This window comes from Amblyomma mixtum, chromosome 5 (assembly GCF_055824585.1).
Source record: "Amblyomma mixtum isolate Tamu chromosome 5, ASM5582458v1, whole genome shotgun sequence".
Classification (NCBI taxonomy): Eukaryota; Metazoa; Arthropoda; class Arachnida; order Ixodida; family Ixodidae; genus Amblyomma; species Amblyomma mixtum.
In genome coordinates, this window is record NC_143016.1 from 172,409,048 (window position 1) to 172,434,082 (window position 25,035).

The following is a 25,035-nucleotide window of genomic DNA, read 5'->3' on the forward strand; positions in this document are numbered from 1 at the left end:
CCAATGGCGGTCTCTAAATGAGACAGCAGAAGGAATACCTGACGTGATCAAAAGCCCTCGTGAACTGAATTCGAAGTGGTGCGGTGTCCTGCAGGGATATGCAATAAAGCTGCCAAAAATGCGTGCGCAGCTAATGGGATTGAGAGCACTTAATGAACGCTCCAGCTACGCGTTCGGTAGGGTCCAATGAGAGCAGATAGGGGCAACTGCTCCCGATTGAACAACGTCTTTGCGAAAAATGGTGCAGTCCGCGCAGAATACACTGATTTGTTTTGCGTTGTCCGGGGAACACAACTATTCAGACTCTGAAAATCGTTGGTGCTTCACTTTAGTGTTAACAGAATTTTCCAATTTTGTCTTCCTTTCCTCCTCAGTAAGCCTTCTGCGTAGTCAAGATTTGTACAGGCAACGTAATTATAATAGTCTTATCATCTCGCGGTGTTTCTTTTTCAGCCATTGCAAACAGAAAAGTGAACATGCAACTGCTCCCATTCGCAGCATTCCTTGTCGCTGAAATAGGGGGTAAGCCACTATATTTTTTACGACAAAATCAGCCAACCTCGAGAAACACTGGATATTATGGCTGAAACAATGTCCTGGAAGCCCTCAGCCTTTCATACTGAAGCTAGTTTGAGCAATCACTTCTGTGATCGAGCTAGCAAGCAAAATGTGGAGCTTTGATAGTCTACGCTGACGTGATAGTGTGAAAGGTTACACACGAGCTATTTACCACAGATACCGTTTTACTACATCATCATCATCACCAGCCTGACTACACCCACTGCAGGGCAAAGGCCTGCCAATAAATAGACTCGGAACTACAGTTAAAGCAAAACTAAAAATCGGGCGTCACATCCGCAGGAGCAGTGTGAAAGTAACAGTAAAGAATTGAACAACCAAGATAGAATAACCTCCGTACACTGGGGATACCAGGGTATTATTTCATGCCAGCTCTTTTCCAATCATTGTAACAGGAGGGTGATTAAACAGCTGTTAAAACACGCTGGCTGGGACGTTCGAGCCTAGCTTGTAGAAGATCCAAAAGTGTGTAGTGGTGGAAAAGTTGATAACACAAAGGTTCAGGCTAGACATAATGCCAGAAAGAGAATATGCACAGCACAACTACTGACAAAGCTCGTAGCCACTCTTGTAACAACCAGACTTGCCATCAGTTTTAACACTTTAGTATCTTACACAATATTTAAGGTGTGTCAGTGAGAGGTAGGCAATGCCGAAAAGTGAAGCTTCATCAGAATGACAGTGACCTTTTCGCAGTCAGAGGGCAAGGTGCCCAGCCCTCCCCGCTGTGAGTGCTGTGAGGCTGATACATCGAGCAGCGCTTTCGGCTGCCGGAAGGTTAAGCATAACTGAGCCCAAAGAAGATGAAATAAACTACAGAAGTGTATAGTACGTTGACGCATAATAGTAAGGACTTCCGCAGTCCGAAGGACAGGTTGAGCCATACCCTCCACAAACGCTACCACCACCCGTAATCACTGTTGGAACCACAGTGCTTTCCTTTTCTCAGAAAAATGCGTCATGACGCATAAGGTGAGCAAGGGGGAATGGAATGCAGGAGGTCGAAAGTTGAAATAAGGAGTGAGGTACGGGTTCTCTGAAGCAGTCGCAGAGGTTTCCGGTGCAGTGATTGTCGATTGTCCACTTCTCGTATTCATATTTGCGGAACCATTGCAGGCCGATTTTGCTGAGGAGCAGTTTTCAAACACGAGCCGTTGCGGGCAAGTCCAAATCCAGTGTCGCACAATGTGCGCTGCAGCGCCACAGTTAGGGCACCTGTCAGTTGCTCGCAGATCTTTTTGCACGCCACCGATGATGTGCAGATGGGGTCACAGCCGCCCCTGTCCGAATCTGGCACACGGATACCTCCTCCTGCCGAGTAAAACTAAAGGGGAGAGGGCGAGAACAAGGGGGAATTGCAGCGCGCATTCGCTGAGCGAGAACTTGTGAATCGGAACAAGGAACAGGAATGCATTTGGGGTGGGAGGGGAAGGTGGTGGTTTGACTTGTGTGTCAAGGTGTGTGATAGCATCCGCTTGAATGTTACGGGGATTGTGAGCATGTCCACGAATCCTATATATGCGCACAGGACATAGGTACTTTGCACAGGCAAGGTGAATGGATTGTGTACTCTTGAATGTGCATCGAACAAACTTAAGTTGTTTAAAGGCGGCGAGGGAGTCGGTGTAAAGATGACCTTATTCAATGTGAAAACGAGCGGAAGGGAAGCAATGGTACTGTAAATGGCTTCAAATTCCAATACCAGGGCGGTGCACGTACCCGCAGTAAATGTTCCGAGATGCACAATAGCTTGTGATGCCGTGCAGTGTCTGATGTATCGGTATACAATATTCCACCGGGGATACCGACGGGGAAACAATGGAGTGATGGTCTGTGACCTTGAAGTAGGATTAGAGTGTCTTTAAGCAATAAAGTTGCAGAGACTGCTTGCGAGCTCTGTTTGCCTCCCGGTGGTCGATTAGTCCACTGAGTCTATTAAATTGGGCGTACTCCTGAAGCACAGGTGTGGGTGATAGACGAGGTGATATTTTCCCAATTGATAGCCTCAAGCGAGTTCCACTGTGTGTGGCAGAGACGTTGAAATGGTGCCTGGAAGTGTACGGGTAATTGTGGCCCGCCAGAGCGCATCGCTATGCGATGAATCATACCTAGAGTAGGGTGAGCCGATTTACGGGTGGTTGTCAGCCAGGCGGTGCCAGTCCCAGATGTATGAAGGAGAAGACAAGGATTCAGACAGTTCCTACATAAAGAATCTGGCAATTATCTGTCCTGAAATTTAAAGGGGAGCTTTCCATAGGCCAGCTTTATTTCCAATGCGAATGTAATATGGTTTAGTAGCCGAGAGGGTTAGATCCAGAGGTGGGAGGTGAGATGCTAGCACATCTGGCGCATGCTGGAGGACCGACTGACGAATGAACGCGTCTGGCTGGCAGCACCAAAAAGTTATATCATCGGCGTACGCAAGCAATCGGAAGGAAGGGATGGTTCCTCAGGCTTCAAGAGGAGTAAATTTGGCATTAAATAATGTGGGGAAGACGACGGAGCCCTGGGGACAACACCTCTCTTGGAGGTGTAGTTAACAACGGGCTTTTCGCGGACACGTGAGCTGAAAGTTCGATTTGCTGAAAAGGTTATTTAAAAGCCCATCTTTTCAAAAACTCAACCACATCCCATTACAGTCTCTAGAATTGAGTGCTAGCCTCATTCTACCAGGTCTGGATGAAAAATAGCGACCACTATTTCAAAGAACTTGCAGCTAAGAAATTGTGGCCCAGTGTCTATGCCACAAAAGACAGAACAATCGCAGTTACCATGCAAATGAACACATTACGTTTACCAGATCCTACGTTACACCTTACCTATCGCATTATATTCTGATCACATTGCTCATTTTGAAGCAATGTACTCTGCACTTATTATTATCCTTCTGTGATCTTCTTTTGCGTGCATATTATCGCGCTTCTCTCGAGTTTCTAATCTTGTAAAACCCCATAGGATCAGGCTTACCTGGTAACCAGCTTTCTCGCTCTTTTTTTGCCTTATTTCGTTCCCATTCGAATGCTTGTCTTGATGGTAATATGCTTGTACTTAGTTTTGTTCTTACTGTCGAGCGCTTAATATTTTTGTTAGTTTGTGCGATTTTCTTACGCTTTTTATCACATCGGCTCGGTGTCACTCTGCCACCTGCAGACGGGGTACAGGTCTTTGTCAAGCTTTTTTAAATTTCTTGCTTGCCCCCCCCCCCCCCCCCCCCCTCCCGCTAAACATCACACCTGTCCAGTGAACGTTGATGTAAAAACTAAATTTCACATTGAGTCTGGAATGTATAAACCGGTGAGGGAGGCCAAGAGTTTCAAGGGCGGCAAAAACAGCAGAGTGCAGGATGTTGAAGATGTCTGTGCTGTGTCTTTAGAGATCATGGTTCAAACAACATGACTCTGCGGAGAGTGTTGAAGCACGTCAGTAGCTTAAGTAGCAGAACCGCACTCCGTTCAACTTTTTGGGCGGAAACGGACTTGGGATTCTGTGTAACAATCATGCGATTCCAACCATGATGACAGCCGAACGGCGAGAATGTTTTTTTGTAAACTTGCAGACTGTAGGCGTTATGGAAATGGGACGAAGTGCCGAGAGAGATACTAGGGGATGACCGCACTTGGGTGTTGGAACCACAACAAAATACTTCCACTCTCCCAGCATGACTCCAGAACGCCACACTTAGTTGAAAGTATCAAGCGAGGTCTGTACAGCAGTTCATTCCAAGTTACGGAATAAGGAGTTAATTATTGCGTCGTGCCTGGAAGCTGTGTTGTTTGGAAAACCTCAATGAATGCCAGTAGCTCTACCATGGTTTGTTCAAAAGAAATCTCATCGTGGTGCTCTGTAACCGATGAGCCACGAGTAGATGTAGAGGTGCGAATGCTGTGTTGAAAAAACTTACGGGCCGTCTCTTGTGCAAATGCATCCTCATCCGTATTCAGTTCGAGCGAATGTTGTCTGAGTAATCTGGAACCTGAAAAGGCCGCTGCATAGCGTGAAAAACTCGCGAACAATGTAAATTGGCCTGCGTAGAGGACAAGCGGGCGTGCGATGCATACCAGTGTTGCCAGCCTAGTAGCTTTGCATAGCGCCGCGCAAGTCACTAGCCCGGAGAAGAGCGGGAAGAGCGTAGGTCTCATCGGGATGGGGAGAAGCATAATGATTCGCCTGGCGGCGAAGAGCCCAGAGGTTCAAGAGGTGTATGTATGGGCTTGTCTGTTCTTCATTTAGAGTAGTGGTAATAATCTGAGTTGCCAGAACAGCAGGGACAGAAGACAGTGCTGAAGGTGTGTTCAATGCAGATAAAGGACTGTCTGTGCGTAGAGTCCCATGATGATATGTGTACGCTGCAGCGTATTTTCTGAATACGCAAAGCAGCGAGGGAGATAAAAATTGGGCTGTGTTCACTACCCATGTAGCTGATTCAACAGCCCAACGAGGGTTACCAGAATGTAACCACCAAGGGAAGTCAGGTGTACAGGCCACCTCGTGGGTGAGTAGAGGTATGCGGGTGGTTTAAAAGTACAAAGGAATGAGCTGAAAAGCTGCCTTGGATGTACGCACCCCTGGAGGAATCGGATGGGCAACCGCACGAAGTGTATGCGCCGTTGAGGCCTCCACCAACTAGAATAGAGATACACTGAGTCGGTGGAACGGAGAAACCGAACCCATCGAAGCTGGGGAGGTGGATGCGGAGTCAGGGTGGCCATAAAAGGAAACTAGGATAACGAAGGCGTGTGCAGATTTAACAAGAATTGCGACAACCTCTTGGCATGCGTTTCACCATTGCGAAAGGTCGAGAGGCGTATGGGGAACTGAACAACGAATATAAATTGCAGATTAACCTGAGCTTAGGGAGCTAGCGATAAGACGGCGACGGTCAGGGATAGAATGTGAATGGCATGCGTAGAATAGTGAAAGTCGAGGCAGTCAATCATGCTCTTGCAGTAGGTACGCTCATCCTTTTAGGTTTCCGTCTGCCTTATTATCGAAGCTTCAAAAGTTTCATTGCACCTCCGTAGAGGATCCGCTGCCCATGGCGAAGCCGTAGAACTTGTACGATGAGGGAGGTCACCTGCTTCATGAGCTTTTGTATTTCATCCACTGTCGAGGTAGTCACGGTTAACGGGTGCTCGGAACCTGATTGTGACACACTGCTTATTGGAGGCGATTGCTGTTAAGATTGCTCCTCAGTTATTAGAATTCGTCGATAGAAATGAGAGCGACGCTGTTCTCGGCGCGGGTTTCGTTTGTCTAGGTGGCGGCGAGCCTCTGCGGTGGCATTGTCTAACGGTGTGTCTTTATCTATGAGATCAACATGTGTTGCATGCACTGATGGTGTTGGTGAACCGTTTGATCCATGAAGGTGAGCCGCTAGTGAGTACTGAATGCTGATGAGAAGACGTTTGGGGAGCAGGGCGGGTCATGTAAAAGAAGTTCGTGGAAGTCGTCGTAAGATGCGAGAGCAGCAAAGCCATTACTTCTAGGAATATCCATTTTTGCAGATGGCTTGTGCAAATTCATCGCTCGCTGCTTCTTTGGAAAAGCGGGGCAGCGATTTTTATGGTTCAGCGATTTGCATAGGACACAAAGAAATGTTGGTTCATTCATGTAGGCCGCAGGTTCAGGGTTGGGGTTGATATTTTGCATATGTCCTTCTTTATGACAATGATTAGAAAAGATACGACGACGACGCAAGGGCTGTGGTTTGATGATTGCGCCGCAAAGAGTGAGGTGCTCTGGCACAGTGAACGGGCCTTGCAAGATAAGCAGGCTGAAGTACAAGTGCACCATAGGCCATGCTTGCAGTATTATGTGAGTTGAACAGCGAACTCTTGCACGCATGCTTTCGACAGGATAAGTCATGCAGCGGAAGGTGTCGGGTGCAGATGAAAAATATATTTCCATGGGGAAATGCTGGTTTTCGTACAGGAGGATCTGCGTAACTGCGCACATTTTGTGGGGGTCTGAAGAGGATGGCAAGTTCCCCTTAATGGTGTTAAACGGGCGATGGGTGGCAAATCCGCCATGACTAGGACACTTCGTCGCTGACCGACTCACGGTCGCTATTCTTGGTGGGAAAAAGAGCGACGGCCCATGCGCTTCAATACACAGTATCGGACAAGCTGACTGACCTCACCATAGATAGTGTGGACTGCGTTCGTGAGCGTGTCAGGCGTCAAATTGTCTGGGCTTTGTTGTCTCTCATGAGTGCTCTGTAAAGGCACGCTATTCACGACTGGTGTTTAGCATGACTCGGCGCGAGCGACAGGTGCGCGGCGTGGCAGCTTAGCGCACGGTCGGACGCACGCGTATTTCCATGTGTGGCCAGGGTTCTCAGCTCTTCCTCGTGGACTAGGTCCATGAGATTAGCTACTTGAAGCTGCACCTGCTGGCGGCACCTGCTGACGTAGCTCTTCCCAGATGATTCTACGGATAAACTCCAGCAAATTGTTCCTTCCAGGTGTCTCGTATAGGTGATGTGCGACTAGTACCGGGTGGTCGTACTGGGGCGTGCGCAGTGCTTTGTCTTGGCTGTGAATTCCGTTACCGTTTTCGATGGTTTCCTATCATCCCTATAAAGGGCTGCGGTACTGCTGTACCACACTGTGGAAGAAAACGGCGGCTATCATTTCTTCAGGCACATTACGGTAGTCGCGCCAGAAAGGTCTTTCATCTCCTCGACGTATGGTATCACGCTGTCACTGGAACACTCGATGTGCATCGGCAGGATCGGTTCGGCTTTTTCATTGCGGAAGCTGTTAGTAAACATTTCCAATAGTTGTTTCTCGAATTCTTTCTGTGTTGGTAGCGACTTCTTAGATCCTCGAAACTGGCCGTGCTGCGCCATCCACTTCGCCATCGTCTCATCGATGGCGATGCGCCATCGTCTCGCCGTCACAGCTGTTGAACGTTTCTGCATGGGCAAACTGGTCCAACTATTCTTGCACAATTTCATGTGGTAGGCCAAGGAAACCAGGGCGCTTCCGGGGCTGTTTGAAGACGAGCGACGAGGATTGTGGCGAGGACTTCATCTTCGGAATCTCCCGCAGAACAGAGATGTTCTGAATGTGCATCGTACGGTTCAGAATGCATGCGACTAGAACTAGGAGAGTTTTTTTATATTGTCCTGGGACTAGCCCTTCGCCGTCCTCGACTCGCACCAGTAGGCCTAGACATTGTTGCGCTAGTGTTAGAAGGCCTACAGCAAAAAAACCAGTCCAGCGGAATAGTGTCATGTCCTTTTCGCACCTGGTGCTGTTGGCACACTGAAGACCTACCTGCCACTGTTGGCAAGCAGGTAAGTAGAGAGAGAAAAATCCCCCTCTCCCCTTCAAATGGAGAGAATGGAGAGGTCGGAAAGTGGTTGCCACAGCACGAACGCCGTAAAAAAAACTGAATCAGCTAACAGCAGTGAAAAGTTGGTCAGTTGTTTTGACCTGTAATGACAAAAGAAATACGTGGAGAATAATATATACTGAAAATATAAAGAGAAGAAAGGAAGAAGTGACAGCACTAAAAGCATTGAGAAGACTTTTTATCGCATAATGAAATTAAAATGCAGCGAAGGGTTTTTTCACAGCATTTTTATTTAATGATTGCAGCGTATTTCTTGGAGTTACGTGTCCCTTGCACAAGCAAGTGTTTCGAAAACACCATTTAGAACAATATTAGAACAACAAAAACATCCAACCGAAACCGATACACCGTTCGTAGCCAGGAACGATGCTCAGGATCGCACAGCGATTCCTTCAAATACATTACCGGAAAAACTCTCATGCAGTAGAAATAAGGAATCCGTATATAAAACGTCTAAAACTTCTTAATGATAGCCTCAAAATTGCTCCTAACGAGGGGAGCGGGAAATAACGTGAGATCGATGTGTTTGACGGCGCGAACGCAGTGTTGCCTGTAGAAAATAGTTGAACTGAGGTTGGAAGGGGCAAAGTTTACAATAGCACGGCTGGCAAACCTGGTGGAAATTATGGGGAGGAGGAATAAAAGCTCCATTAAAAGTTTATTATAATGCGTAAATCGCAAAAGCTTACCAGATTCGTACTTTCAGCGTCCCCGCAATTTTTGTGAATTTTTTGTGGTATAGAAAATATAATGCAGCTCAGATGATAACAGCAGACAGTGACTCCATGGAGCACTTAAAAAGAAAAAATGCGTTTTTGTACATCTGGCGTTTAAGGAGTTATTTAGGGAAAGGCAGAGAGTTTATAGCGAGCTCCCTCAGGCTTCCCTCCTTCCTTGTTGTAGTTGTGTTTGCAAGAAACCCATCTACCGACTCTCTCTCTACCATGGGATCCGTGTGACGACCACATAACCCTATTTCACTACCTCGCGCATTTTAGCGTGCGTTTCCGACACCTTTAGAGCGTGTGGGAGTAGCGGTCTCGGACACAAAGGAGATGCCCGCGACTCAGCGAGACAAGCTCAGCCAGGGACCAGCTACCAAGTAACAAGAGGTTTTTGCTCGTTTGGTGCCCAGCTTTTGCCTGTCGCAAGCCAGAGAATTGGTGGGAGCCAAAGGTTCACAAATAAAACAAAGCTTATACAGGAAAGAGACGATACAAAGGATTTCACGACTCGTACGAGCACATACAAATTGATTTACAATGCAATGCAACTCTTGCAAACTAGCACTCGAGAGAGATTGCAATACAACAGAATTACTTCACTTAATGTGCTCTAACACAAGAGAGAGGCAAACAAATAATACACAATTTATTCATCGGGCACTGCGACAGTCCTACGACCCGGGGCTCACCACTGAGCCGTCCCACAGGCTGGCGCAAGCTGCCTCCCTGGTCCGTGGCTGGGCGAGTGGTGTTGTCCCGGGAGTCGAGCAGGCGCGCTTCTCCGAAGCTTGAACGGTGGCTCGGATCTGACAGACAACGGTCAACGCTTTTCATATATATGGGAAGCTGCGCGTCTGACCCTTCTTCGCGCCAGGCAGGCGCGCAGATACACACAGGATCGGCTGTGCCATTTCATTCTCCTTATCGTATATCGCACCGGGAGAGCGTCGCTGTCGCTCGGGTGTGGAGACTGGCCTTGAGATGCTTCCAGATCTTTCTTCTGTTGCACCACCGCCGCCGCGAGAGGGGATCACGCAGCACACTCAAGGCTACGCCCTCTCCGTCAAAATTGAGCAGAAACTACTGCAACATTCTCGAACAAACGGCTCTGATTTCGTTCCGCTTCCGCGCAGCGCTGTTTTTTGAAAATTCACCCATTTTTGTGAGTATAGGGTACTTAAAGACAGCAAAATTTCTCAGCAAAAGCACTTGAGACAGTTGTGATTGTACTGAAATATATGAAAGCGACATACAATGTCTTTGCCCGCACGCGAACCTGTTTTAGTGTGTTTCCAAAAGAACATCAATTTTTTTTCAGAGATCTGATTCGGTGGTTGCAATGCAGATTGAGTGATCGGGAAGACATTTGGAAGCAGACCCGCGTGCCTTTTTAATTCTTCCTTCCACTCGGGCTGCCCTTATCTTTTCCACTGCGCTTTCTGGCGGTGCACGTTTTACATCACAACGCCGAACAAAGTTTCAATGATAGCCAATACGGTGATCTAGGTGTTTAGCAAACATTTCAGGGGGATCTTTTAGGCATTAAGTCTATTCGAAAACCGCAGTTCACTGTTGCTGGGAACCTCAGTTGTGAACTCAAGCCCACGTCCACACTCCTTAAAAATCTTAAGAACGTCGACCAGACTGCTAGGCAAGCTGCCTATTCGGGTGAACACCAAGTAGTCATCGACATATCGAAACACCCGAACAACTGACTCACCCAATGCCCTTTCAGTTGCCCTATCAACCCTGCATGAAAAGATGTTGGCCAACACCGGAGCAACTCTGGAGCCTATGCAAACCCCCGACGCTTGCACAAAAGCCTCACCCTCCCAATCAACCACTGTTGCACACACATAAAAACAATATTTCTAAAAAACTGTCAACTGAAATACCGCATTTATCAATAAAAGCACTTTCATCATTGTCCTGTGTAATGCAAATCTTGACAGCTTCCTTGAGTTCACAATTTGGCAAGGAGTAATACAGGTCCACCACATCGATGCTGAAAAACATGCAGTTACCGGGGTTATCTTCCTTGAGAAATTCAACCAGAAAGAAGGCCAAAAGAGGAAAAGGCCAGCTGTGATCCCATACGCACACTGCTTATCACATGGGCTGAAAAACGTTGCAGGCAGATACGACATTGTCGTCGTCTTTTCTGCGCCCAGAAAGCTAAGCACGATGTGCAAAGAGATCAGCCAGAGGCTAGAAGGCAAGAGGGGTGCCTGCCAGGTGCGGCATTTGCCCCCGGCGGTACACTGCGAAGTGGGGGTGGTGTAACAGGTCCCCTTTTCATGCGGTGCTATGCACATCGGCCAAACCGGCAGGTGTGGGAATACGCGCCTGTTGGAGCATGAGAATACGAGGAAAAATGAACCCCTTTACCACGCAGGCGCCCATTGCATGAACTGCCAATGCGAGCATGTGAAAGCTCATGCAGAAAGGAGGACAAGAGGTGACCTCCTTGCACAGTCTACATTTCTGTGCAAGGAATGCAAATGCGTACCCGATTATAAGAACACGCACATCCTGTTCCGACACGGTGACAAGGTCACACGCGAGATAATGGAGGCCTTTTATATTCCCCAGGAAGACAGTTTATGTATCAGCAGCCCTTCCATTGCCTTATCCGAGAGGGAATTGCGGTATCTGAACTCCCAAGTGCCTTCCCGAAAACGTCCGTGTGCTTCATAAGTTGTAGCAACATAGCATAGTGGGCGAGTTGGTATTGCATCTTTAAGGAACGAAACAGCGCAACTAAAACGAAGGACCAAGAAAAAGAGAGACACAAACACGCGCTGACTTACAACTGACTGTTTTAATCGGAAAACCACATATAAATATAAACCACATATCTCTAATCGCTGCGTCACAGGCTCACGTCGTCATCGCAAACCACTAACATAAAAAGAAAGGAAAAACCATTGGCGAAAGGTAAGCACCTACAGGCTCCCACGCTTTTCCAACAGATATATCTCGCGCTTAGACAAGGCTATCGAAGTGCTGCTCACACATGAGTCACCTTCTGTGCAGATATGATACGCCTCTACTACTTCCCGTACCAGTTGTTCTTCATGGCGATACAGCACAACAGTGTTGTCAAAGTACGGAGTGCATAGGCAGGATTTGCAATGTGCAGCCAGTTTTGACGAACCGGAGCCACTCAAAGAATTAGCGTGTTCCAAAAGGCGTTCGTTGAGGCACCTGGAGTCGTTTACAGGATTCCGTTCTCGTGCGGCCATTTCTACGTGGGTCAAACAGGCGGGTGCCTCAACGAACGCCTTTTGGAACACGCTAATTCTTTGCGTGGCTCCTCTTCGTCAAAACTGGCTGCACATTGCAAATCCTGCCTATGCACTCCGTACTTTGACAACACTGTTGTGCTGTATCGCCATAAAGAACAACTGGTACGGGAAGTAGTAGAGGCGTATCATATCTGCACAGAAGGTGACTCATGTGTGAGCAGCACTTCGATAGCCTTGTCTAAGCGCGAGATATATCTGTTGGAAAAGCGTGGGAGCCTGTAGGTGCTTACCTTTCGCCAATGGTTTTTCCTTTCTTTTTATGTTAGTGGTTTGCGATGACGACGTGAGCCTGTGACGCAGCGATTAGAGATATGTGGTTTATATTTATATGTGGTTTTCCGATTAAAACAGTCAGTTGTAAGTCAGCGCGTGTTTGTGTCTCTCTTTTTCTTGGTCCTTCGTTTTAGTTGCGCTGTTTCGTTCCTTAAAGCTTCATAAGTGTTTCTATATATACCCCTTCTGTTCTTGAATAAAAACTAGTTGATAGCGCTTTTTTTCGTGCCTCTTTCGCCTTTAGTCTTTCCCGTTCTTGTTGCTCTGTGAACAAAATCATGAATAGAAGAATAAAACCAAGGTTTATAGATAGGTACTGCTATGATCGACATCCTATAATGTCACTTCGTTGTCATCCGACTGTCTGGTATGCGCTCCCTGCCTGGAGTGAGCGTCATCAATGATTAGTAAATATATAAAATTCTCAAAATTGCGCGGCACCTGTTCGCAACAAACTTGACGGCATGGACATTCGCAAACGCAGACTCTTGTCACGCTCAACACGTCATCCAGTTTTTGGTAGGAAGCGAGCGGTGTTCAGGATACCCCTTACGTGCATCAGCTGCCCAACGTGCAGGAGCACTATAGTCTCACTATTCCACTCCGTAGGGGAATGCCCTGATTTGCATGGCCACGAACCACCATTTATTGTAAAACTCTCAAGAAGCACACAAAAAAAAAAACAAGTGGGAGAGGAAGCCAGCACCAAACCACAGGTGATCGCTCGCGAACCAAAAAGAAAAAAAAGTTGGCAACGCCCAAGAGAAAATTCAAGAAAAATCAATTAGAAAAAACGCGCAAGTGATGGCCGGACAAAGCGATTTTTAGGACAGAGGGGTCCGAAAAGGATGAAGAATTAAGAACCAACAAAAAAAAAATGGTTGCGCCCAGCATGCCTAAGAGCTTCAGGCATGATTGCAGATGGCCAGGAGGAGAGAAAGTGCGGAGATCAGTAGGAAAGAAGAAAAGACGAGGAAAGAAAACGCGTGAAAAAAAACGGACGTAATGGGGTTCAGACAGCAGAAGGGGTGTATAAAAATGAGGAAAGAGAAAAGTGAACCGAAATAAATGAGAAGAAAGTTTTCACAGAAGAAAAAATAAAAAACCAGTGAACACGCATTCGGGAATCGCTAGGAGGACTTAATAACAATACAAAATGAACGCGAAAAAAAACAACAAAAATATAGAGACGAAAAAGAAGGAAAAGCAAACAAACAAAACGAAAACTGCGTGCGCACACAAGGCGACTGAATACCCACCATACACTGTCACTTTCCTGCATAGGTTATTGGACGAACAACCCTATACACCAGCGAATAAACTGTTGATCCTGATGAACCGAAAGGTGCGGTCACATAACCCATCCACCACGGCACTTTCTTCTCTTTCGAGGATGCTCTCTCGAGCACACACCCTCAAGACCAACAATGGCTGATCGAGCCGACGCGCAGGATAGCGACAGCAGACAGATTGCTGGTGTAAGCACACCGCTGAAGAATATGGCCACCAACCCAAAATCTACCATTGGTTGAATGAAAGCTTATTCTTTTCCTCATGCTGGCGCACTCCATCCTAAATGTGCGTTTAGGAGAACGCACGCAATGTGAGAGAACGCAGTGTGAAGGGCGGATGGTTTTGTCGTTTTTAACAAAAAAGTAAAGAAAACGCGCTCGAGCGTTTTAGTCTTCCTTCAGTGCCCAAGTGTCCACGCTTCTAGGGGCACCTCTTTCCATCAGTGAAAGGAAAAGCAGCCGTAATTTCCACTGTATGTCTCATTGTTGCTTTTGCGGTCAAGTGTGCTCTGTATATATGCTACGTTTTAGGTGCCAATCTTAACGGACATTTTCCCGCCTAGGTTATTTGGGGAGCAATCCTACGCCAGCGAACAAACTGCTGATCCTGCTGAACAGAAAGGTGCAATCGTACAATCCCAACAATGAGTACCCTGTAGAAGGTTGCTCATGGGTGACGCCTTCAGCTACACAAGGAAAGGAAGACATCAATGTTACATTGACGGATGGTTACATTAGGAACCTTGTTTTTCCGGGCCTTACGCAACGGTAAGATGGCTAAACGCTTTCACTCACCACCGGTGCCTGGAACACGCTTAATGACGCTTACACTGATACGATTCATGACATAATCTTCACTTCTAATCCACTGGCGGAGAAAAAAATTCGGTTGGTTATTTAGGGAGCGCTAGCCGAATTGTATCGCCATGAGAGCTGGTAGTGGTTGGTGTTAAATGCAGGGTAGTGGCCGTACGTTCTCGTTTCTCTTACCTCTTAAAATGCCGACCTCCTTCTTTAGGAAGGACATGCAACCTAATTCGGGGAAAGTGACGATCAGAGGACTTCAGCACTACCAAACTCTGCATTACGGTGAACCGCATATTGGCTAAGCGGTTACAGCGGGTGTGCAGGCTCGAGTGCTTTCCAGCTCGCTTAATTAAATCTTGCGGGGCGAAATTCTCCCACTTGGTGAGCGTAAATCTCGCCATTTATATGGTTCGTTGTTTCTTCTCACCTTCATCGTGTAAACCTAAACAGGCAGGCAAAGGAGAAAGGGAAATATGGCTCTTTGCATGCAGCGAACCTTGCCTGCAGTTCTCTGGAGCTCTTCGTTCAAGTAATCAAAAGAGACTATTGCGTGGCTCGTTTCGCTATCGTTGATAAGTGATCGTCTGTGACACAGCGTCTTTTGTGAAACATGGCGCAGCGACAATGACGCAAGGTAACCTGATAGACAACTTTTTGCGTAGGTCAGCTTCGGGTGAGACTCCGGCATCTCTAAGAGGCGAATTCATAGACCCACCCAGACAGTATCTATTCCACCAAAAAGTCTCCTCCTACTGCCTCCCTTCTCCTAAAAACACTTCTCCAATTCACGCTAAAGGTATTTTATCGCACTATGCTGAAGTTCTCGGTTTGCTTGGCTTACAGCGTTTTGTAGCCTCTTCTCCCTTTTCACGTGTATTTGTCAAGCTTTCGAAGTGAAGTACGTCTGACATGCGATGTCCTAAACTTTTTACCAATCTTTTTCGCGCTAGGCGCTCCTCTGGCTGTAGAAACAGCTCTACCCCTCTGACTTTCCTTATTATAAAATTAGTTCTCCCTCGGATGCAAGCTTTATTAGTAGATGTTTGTGTCGCATTGTATAATTATTGGTTAGTTTCGCCGCCCTGTAGGAAAGTACAGCAGAGAGATAGAGGGAGATTTGCTAATGATTGTGCAAGAACAAATTATGCATTTAAAAGAAAAAATACTCGTTGTAGAAGGTGTAAGCAAAGCTCCATAGCAAAGTGTACCCATTTTGATCTTTGGTTCGTAATCTAGTCAACTCGGTATGTAATTTTATAGTAAAAATACTTTTAGCGCTTTAAGCCAGTTCTGTACTTGCAAAATCACGTGTGAATAATTTTAATCTAAAAATAGGTCTGCTGAAATTCTGCCGTGAGAAACTTAGAACTCATCTTGCATCATTTGTAGTGAAACTAATGCTGCTATTCCAACGTAGGGAAGAGGAAAAAGTAGTCAAAGTGCATAATAGTTAAGCAAAGCCGAAAATTCGGTAAGTTGGATAACTTTCGTGATATAACAAAAGCGCTTAAGGAACACGAGGGACGGAGAGGAGACGACGCAGACAAGCGCTACCACAGTAAAGTGCTTCTCTGCGTCGTTTCCTTTACATCCCTCGTGTTGCTTTTGCGCTTTTGTTGTCATGTCCATAGCAGTTCCCTTTGCCTAAAAGGATATTCTTAAACGTGTACCTATATAAATGAATATACCCAGTTCCCGTAAAGGCACCGTGAGCAGTTTTTGTCATTAATTAGATTTCTCAAATAGGAAAGGCAATCTTCTATATTATCCTAATGAGCTTGCAGTGATTCTGAATCACATATGCTACTTATAACACCGGTACCGAATAAACGAGGACATCCTCAATAAAGACTAGATACGAATTGAAACATCTACGCATAACATGGACCAACACTGGCACCACGATGAGATTTGGGGCACTCCCGAAGGAACTGGAACATATTGGGGAGAAAAAATCAATCAAGACTACACCATGCCTCGGTAACGATAGAGATTTAGAAATGGACTCAATTCTTATGTCATTCGAGTTATAAGCTTTTAATTTTGATGTGGGGAAGGTTTGGGTTACGACCCGCAATGCTTGAGAGTAAATAAAAAAAGCCACAACGACTTGTTGCTTACCATTGGCCATGCTACAACATCCATAAACTCGACCAGTTCGATGTTCCAATAACAACTGTGCCGGAAAAAGTGGTGTGATTTAGCAGACTGTTGTCACGCGGCACTGGGACGCATTTTTCTCGCTTCTTTTCATTTAGCCACAATATAATCTATGAATAAACTATACTGTCACGGGCTGGTGACAACGTCGTTGGCGATGAACAAGCCGATTGAAGTGTTTGTTCATGAACACTTTACTGTGGTTACTTGCGCCTAGAAAAGCTGAACAAATTCATTTGGTTTACGGGGTTTAATGTCACAAAGTGACTCAGGCTATAAGGGACGCTGTAGTGAAGGGCTCCGGAAATTTCGGCCACCTGAGGCTCTTGAACGTGCACTGGCATCACACAGTACACAAGGCCCCTAGAATTCCACCTCCGCGGCCGGTATCGAACCCGCGTCTTTTGGGTCAGCAGCCAAGCGCCATAACCACGGAGCCACCGCGGCGGCTGAAAACTGAACAAACTTACGGTCGTTGAAGGACGCCACCAGCGCTGCTGTCCGCCGCGCTCAATTTAAATCTGACAGAACTTTCAATCTAAAGCACGAAAAGCAACGACAAATATCTCGAACAGTGTAGAAGCGCTGGTGCGTGGCTGCCATCATTCAAGATAAACCTGGCTGCTTCTGCTTCACAAAGTGATAACGCCGCGTTCCGGCAGGTTTTAGCATGAACAAAGTCAAAGCGCTGCACAGTGTAAGTTGATAAATATTTATAATGCGCTATATATATACATCACACGTCTCATAAATTTGTACACGTTAGTCCCAGAAATAGGTCTATAACCCTGAACATAGTTTTGCATGTCACTTGTATGTACGGGAAGGCCTCGAACTAACTTACAACAAACACACAAACCTGATTCATGCACGTACTTCCGAGATATTCAGGTAAAGTGAAGACGGAGGCTGCATGCAGAATTTGGTTTAAATGTTCCAGGAATGTCATGAGAACCACATCCCGAGGCGTGGTTAACAGCTTGCCATATAGCACTAATACGATGAACACAAAAAGTGCCCGCCTGCGTGCTGTTTATTACAGAATTATTCGAATTGTGATGCTATATCGGCAGCCAGTGACGCTGCTGTGACGGTTGGCTGTCAGGTGCAAGCATGTTTTCGTGTGGAAGAATGACGCGCCGTCAAAATAAACACTTTCGATCAAGTAGTCATTGTCTGTAATTATGCGACAGAGCTCCACATTTACGCGTTTAATACTGTATAGACTGAAAAAATTTGCACCCATAAGGATACATTTCCGTGTCTATAACTCCTACCCTTGCACCCTCCCAAAAGGTTGGAAAATGCGCTCGTCGCACCCATAGCAATGGTGGGATCGTTAGAGTTGTACCCTTTTCCCCACTGCTTTAGACTTTCAAAGTTCTTGACTGCTTTAAAAGGCGCTTATCAAATTTTTTCGGGGGTGCAGTCTTGAAGGGAATGTCAACATTTTGTACGAAAAGCTGCCGGCACCCTGTTTAGCTTTGCACTACAGTTACGGCATCTGCAACTACAACTTTTCCATCCAGATCTGTCTTTCACGGTGTTTCTAAACCGCCTTGCTGTGGAGTCACGTTTTTGATGTGATTATGATGTTCTCGGCGTGAGTTTGCTGAATGTATTAAAAAAAGCTTGAGCAAAGGGAGCCCACTTTCAGCAAACCCTCTCGCAGAGTAACACTATCGTACAATGTGCCAGATATTTTTCTCAAAAAAACCTAAACAGGTGCAAGCTCAACTGCAATGAGTCATGCAAAGCTACTGAGGGGACAGAGTTCAACACACAAGACACCACTGCTGCTCGCAATACTTACTTGCCATAACCTGCACACTTTCTCCAAGTTTATATATGCCATTTTAGCGAGCCTCTATTTGAAGTCTGTGATGCTTAGCACCTGAGCTGAAATAATTCAAGTATTCGTTACATTATGTGGGCGCAAATCACAGTTGTAGCTACTCGTGTCCAGCCTGCAGCTGTCATATACTGGAAAGTTAAAATGGCTCATATGATTTTAAAAGTACGCTTGATTGATGTACTGCAATGTTTTTCAACAAGTATAAAAACACCCTTACGCACCCTTGCACCTGAAGGAACTGTAACACTCTTGCACCCGCGCATCTTTGAAGGGTGCGAGGGTCTATTAAGAGTGCTAACGTGCTCAGCGCACCCTTTTTCAAAAAACAAAAACAAAAAAATATGGGTGTGCAAAGGGTGCAGTCATTATCGCTGCACCTTTAAGGGTGCAAAGTTTTTTAATGTGTAAGCACCATACAGGAGCGACGAAATGAGTGCACTGAAAATTTCAGACGTTTTCGGCATTCAGAAGCAATCCGGCCTCCTCTTCACGGTATGCCATGTGCTGATCGTCGTGCGAGGATGGGGTTCGAGGCAATATTTTTATCACACCACAAAGGTGATTATTCTTAACACTTGACGATTTTCTGAGCATTGTACTTTTTGTAGTATCGCAGTTCAACAAAACATGCCAGGAACCCACTCTACACCATTTGCAGTGCCAATCAGCCGAAAGCCATTAAGCCTTTCTTCTGGGTTGTATTGTTAGCAAAGTTCTGGTAGCCCACTGCTTTGGGGGCCTCCTGTAGATTCCCATCGCAGATATCACCAGCTCACTTTTAAGGGCGAAATATTTGTTACTCTCGTTCTCGGCGACCGCAGGTAAGCGTCATCTGGAAACGCGGCGTACGTGAAGTCTTCCAGGGCGCCAAAGTATAGGATGAACATGAAGCCAGCTTTCCCTAACTTTGGGCCCAAATGGTGTGCAGCTTGGAGAAAACTAGCACGCCGAGGTTCCGATTCCGCGCATTGACGGAGCCTCTTCGCAAGGCCTCCGCCCCTGCCGACCATCAAAGGTTGAGGCTTCACATATACTCCGAGGTTTTCAGCTTTTGCTTCTCAAGTAGCGGTTTTCGCACGGAAAGCGTTTCATACTTATCTCTGCTCGCGACGAGCGGGGCGACCTGACTGTTTCTTTTAGAGCGTGAAAAGAGGCGTTCTCTCACCTTTGTTAAATGCAAAGCTACGCAAACACTGCCGGTCCAAGTCTGAAAACAGAGCCCAATATAATGACAGCAGTTTGAACACACGTTGCCCACTTTAAAGGTGTTTTGTTCAGAGTGTTTTCGTGGAAGTGAACGCCACTTGTCTTCCAGTTTGTATTTCCTCGTGGTAACAGCCTTGACGATTTTCTGCTTCAGATCATATAAGCTAGTTTCATTCCGAGCCACATAACTCCTTCTGTGCTTCTAGACTGCAGTTGTCGGAACGGAGTCAATCGCAGTGGATTACCAGTGGGTTCAGTACAGTACTATCTATTTCTTGCATTCTCAGAGCAGTATATATGTATGTTCCCTAGCGTAGATACACCATCACCATATATAAACTTCGGTCCATGCAACGGGTTGTAACAGAGTTGTTGTGCTCAAAAGTGCCAAAGCATTAATGTCCAGAACGTCGCAAACGCTAAGGGGAGGACGATAAACTGCAAAAGTGGTTGGGCGGGCCCGCGATGCGGGAGCGCTAGACACAAACGTAAGATTAGGCATAAACCTAAGTCGCCTAAGGCCGTCCTCTTATATGTAACGGTGTTCAAGACAGGAATAATCGGAATACCTCCAGAACCTACTGTCGATATGCGTATGTGGAGCAGTGATTTTTATACTGTTTATAGTCTAACAGGAACATCATTCCAAATTTTTTATACTTGGTTCTGCGCCTAGAACATGGTTCTACTTATTTCACTGCGGCATTAACAAATAATCTTTTCGCTTATGTTTCAGGGGGAACACGCTTGCAACCACAAAGAGAGCATAGGGTGTAGTCTTTTCCTACTCCTTCAAACATGAACTATCATCTGCTGGGTGTAAAGACGACTCCTCGCAGGCGGGGGTGCTGCGTTGTATACCCATGGCGAGGACAAATCTTCCTTGAACGGTGCAGGTTCTGTGAAGCTTGCAGGGAAACTTGCTGGTGTGCTGGTTGGTAGAACATACTCTAGTAATAGTGCAATACAGACCGTCACAGGCCACTGAAAAAGCGATGGGACTGAGATCAAAGCTTGATCTGTTGATCCATGTTTATCAGCTTTGATATGGGTCGAGGCCTACTTTCGTCGTTTCTGGTGTTTTTTTAAATTTTAAAGAATGTGAAGCTTTCTTTCTAAGCGTATGGCTGCACTTGGGTGGATCCTAATGAGCAATTGAGTTATTATGAGTTAGGCTGTAGAGGGCGATTCAACTGGGGAGATTTGGCCTCTTGGAAGCATAGAGTATACTCAAATACAGGCTTAGCGGCATGGATGAACGAAGGGTGGCAGCTTGCACACCTAGGTATGTATATACACCTGAACGGCGGTAAAAAGCAGAAAATGCGTCAAATTGATTGCCACCCAGTAGTCAAAAGTTGGAAAAGTGAAAATATCAAAAGGCAAGGCGATGAAACACAGCACAATGAATGCGCGAAAGAAAAAAGAAGAGGCAGTCACTAGCAATCTACTCAGCCTGGAGGCGAAGTCAGAACGAAAGCTTCTGTAATACATCGGGAGATGGTTGCCTCGGCAGTTGTGCTAAAGAACAAACTACCCTAAAAAGCGCACAGAGCATGAACAGCCATCTTCGGGTTGCTGGAGAAACAGAGGACATCATGCAGGATAATTTATCACAACGCAAAAGTGGCGATCCCGTCCTCTTGAATGGGCAAGTAAGCAGCAAACAAAATTTGACACCAACTAAAAAAGTACTGAAGTGCTCGTGAAAACCACGTAAACAGAGAGGGTAGACAACTGTAACTTTGACAGACACTAGTTCGAAATAGAGGGTCGGGCTTAAACTTGAAAGGGAAAACTTTTAACGACGCCTAATATTTTACTCTCTGCTGCCTAGCATTACGTAGTGGTCGGGAAGCATCATTATCTCCGACAAAGCAGTGCTTGTCACCACCCTGATTCAAAAGGCAGGCATTTGGTCCGTCCATTCATCCGTTCACCCGTTCATTCCTGTTGCATATTCCCCTCAGGTCTTTGATGAAATACGTAACACTACATCGCGTCCAGCACCCATTTCATGACATATTGCTTTTGACACTAGCTGCTGCGCCTCACTCCTTAGCGCTTTAGGCAGGTGAGCACTGTTACGACTGGCCATCCCACCGAGGAGTGGGCATCCCACCTGCTGCCACTGTTGCGCAGAGCTGAACGATAAAACGGTACAGAGGACGCTGAGTCAACTAAACATTTATGTACCTATGTACAGGGTAAAGCGCACTTAGAGGGAAAACGGCTCCGCATGGCCAGGTGCCTGCGGAGTGCTAATGCATCTAACCCGTTCATGAATCATTGCAAAGAGGCGCACGAGAAGAGGCACCTCGAAGTCGGAAATAGTGCTTCGCATCATCTGCTCCTTTGCACAGGTTTGCTACCGGCTTTGCCGCAATGGTGGTCCGCATGTGTGCAGCCACGCTGAGCTGTGTTCCCTCTCAGTATGACTTCCCTGTACAAGGGCTTTACATAATCGACACAGAGGCCAAGAGCACAACAAGCTAGCACAAAGGAGCAGTGCGATGCCCCAGGAGAGCGTCTCTCTGGTGTGGTGTCTCATCTGCTAACCGTCTGCTACCCGTCTTCTGCTCTGGCACAGAGCGGCTCCGTTTTTACAGCCTCCGGTGAAGTTTGCAGCAGCCAGCCATTCGAACCCTCCAATCAGGTCACGCCACTGGCCATCGTTTGAATTGGATGAATGGATGAGAGGAGCTAGGCCGTTGAGTTTGCAGCCTGGAAAAGGCTGCCGGTGAAGGGTCGGTTGAGTCTCGAGCTGACGCTAGCGAGGAGAGGGAGAAGGAACTGTGGCGGGCGTGCCAGGATGAATCATGCTTTAAGCCGCGACACGTCTGAGAGCCCGGGCATGCTTTGCGGAATGGGGGGCGCACGGAGATGGTTTCCACGGAGGCCAGCGGAATGCTTGCTCAGGCATAACAGCACAGCGATGGGAAAGAGGGATGCATATGCCGCCCGTGTTCTATACGATGCTAGTGCAGTTTAAAACACAGGTGGTCGATATTAACGCAGAACTCACAAACACGAGTCATTTTTGTTTCCCTCCTACCGTCATCTCTTCCCTCAGGACGCTGCTGAGTGCTCACCGAAACTGAGATAGCTGTTGCGCTTTTCCTTACATTTCCTCAAAATAAATTACAATTACAAATATACTCAATATCCTTTCATAGGTTATTCCTAAAGTGCATCAAGCTCGGCTTGTTCTCACTGATTCATGAATATCGCTGTTTAGGTAGCCACGCTAGTTTAAAATCTTTCTAGAAGACAAAGTTCTATTAAATATCGTCCCCGAAACCAATCCTAACTATATGTTCAGTGCGCGCTGTCGGCATGACCTGGCAACATTGAATGTTTCATTCCCTTGAAATGAAATCTCTGCTCTGTTAATGGTAATGGTAAGGCGGACGATTATGATATTAACTGCTCATCTTCAACATCCCTGGACCGAGTGTTTTATCTTTTTTCGGTAACTTGGTGCTCAAACCCTGACTCTGAGAGGTGTTTTTCTTTATTCTCCATCTTTTGCGCCAGTGCTGTCAGGATTCTTGTTGAAGCGGAGCGTCATCATGCGGATTCCCTCATTATGCAGTTACGACGGCGTAAAATGTAGCCATCTTCAATCCAACCTTCAACATTCAATCAAGCTCTGATATTGATGTGATTCATCGCGTACCGGGAAAGGACAAGAAAAATCCAAACGTGTTCGTGAGGCTCACATCTCGCTCCGTGCGTAGCAGAATACTACACGCAGTGAAAAAGATCAGTTTGTCTCCGGTGGACTTTGGCTACGAAGGCACAGACGCAGTCTATATTAATGAGCACCTCTGTCCTGAGTATAAGGTATTGCTTGGAAAAGCAATTGTACGAAAGCGAGAAAAGGGCTGGAAGTTCACCTGGGTCGCTAATGGAAAGATCCTTGCTAGGAAGGCCGAGAACTCGAACGTGATTCAGATCTGTTCCGAGGCCGACTTAGCTCTGATCTGCTAAACCAAAATCGACAGCAAATCATGGACAGTGTGCAGCTAGCAAACCAATTTATGAAAAAAAATGCATGTGCCTCTCTGCTTCATTGCAATGTTCGAAGCTTGAATAAGAACATAGATAATGTCTGCTGTCTAATGGCTGAGCACTCATTTACGTTTGACTACATAGCCGTTTCTGAAACTTGGCTACATGAAGGGGAATTCCACAATATCCAAGGGTTCAATTTTTTTTCCTGTAGTAGAAAAACTTCTGCGAGAGGCGGTGGAGTTGGCCTATACGTAAAAACATTGTTGCATTCCTCGCTTCTTCCTGGGTTGACAAATTCATATTCTGCTGGTTTTGATTTTTTGATTGTTCAGTGTATTAACCTTACAATTGCTATCGTATATCGTGCTCCAAATAGCTCTCTATCACTCTTCCTTGACCATTTTGAATCGCTGCTCACGAACTTATCTAGTCTAAGAGTCAAAGTATTAATCTGTGATGATTTAAATATTGATTGTTTAAGTCATAACAGTGTGGTATATACTAACTTATTACAGTCATATGGCTTCAGTAATGTAGTTATAGGCCCTACACGTGTGACTCCTATTTCTTCGACGTCACTGGATCATATACTCTGCAATTTCTACACATCATCTAGTTTGAGCTCCATATATAAAGCATCCCTTACAGATCATTATCCTGTTGCGATATTTTTTCCTCTCGAACAAGCTGCCCCGGGTAAAACATCTGACCCCCACTGCAGCATCGATGTTATTCAGTAAAGGGAATGTCTTCAAGCGGTAGATTTTAGCTTGATCAACTCTTCTGATGCTAACGACCTATACCAAGTATTTAACGACAGGCTAACCACGGCAGTTTTGTATCTTCTACACCTCAAATCAAAAGATACTATAGTACGCCTATCTGTGCCTGGATGACACAAGCTATTATGAAACTTATTAAGGAAAAAGATCACTGGCATACCAAATGTAAACAAAAGCGAGGTAATTCATATTACTTAGTAAAGTTTCGGAAAGCAAGAAACTTAGTTACTGCTGCCATAAGGTCCCGCAAGGAAGAGTATTACTCCCAATTAATGTTGAAAAATGCCCACAGTACGAAAGTCACGTGGCAGATCATTAACTCTGTTATTAAACCCGTAGCAAATCGTTTTATTATGAATGACATAGAAATCTTGGGGATCTCCATTGCAAATCTAGTTACAACGTTCAATGTATATTTTTCCACTATTGGTGCAAGTATAGGAAATACTTGCCCCTGAACTGAGTACCTCCCTCCTCCGCAAAACATTGTAGTGACCTTTGCATACCATGATATTACAGTGGATGAGATTGTATATACAGCTAATCATTTTCCATAGAAATTATCTACTGGTTGTGATGGCGTTGCCTCTATTGCGCTGAAGGAATGCATTGATATCTTATGCGAGCCACTTGAAAAAATCTTCAACTTTGCCTTCTATTCCTCCACCTATC

At 46.0% G+C, this 25,035-nt stretch overlaps 1 protein-coding gene across 1 annotated transcript in view; it reads left to right on the top strand.

Moving 5' to 3' along the window:
• The first annotated feature begins 10,847 nt into the window (after positions 1-10,847).
• The window catches only part of LOC149344697 (uncharacterized), a 56,915-nt gene continuing 42,727 nt past the window's right edge, over positions 10,848-25,035 (top strand). Inside the window, exons 1-2 of the mRNA XM_089547284.1 lie at positions 10,848-10,878; positions 14,100-14,304. Coding sequence (XP_089403410.1) covers positions 10,848-10,878; positions 14,100-14,304 — 236 coding nt within the window. The remainder of the gene's footprint in view (positions 10,879-14,099; positions 14,305-25,035) is intronic.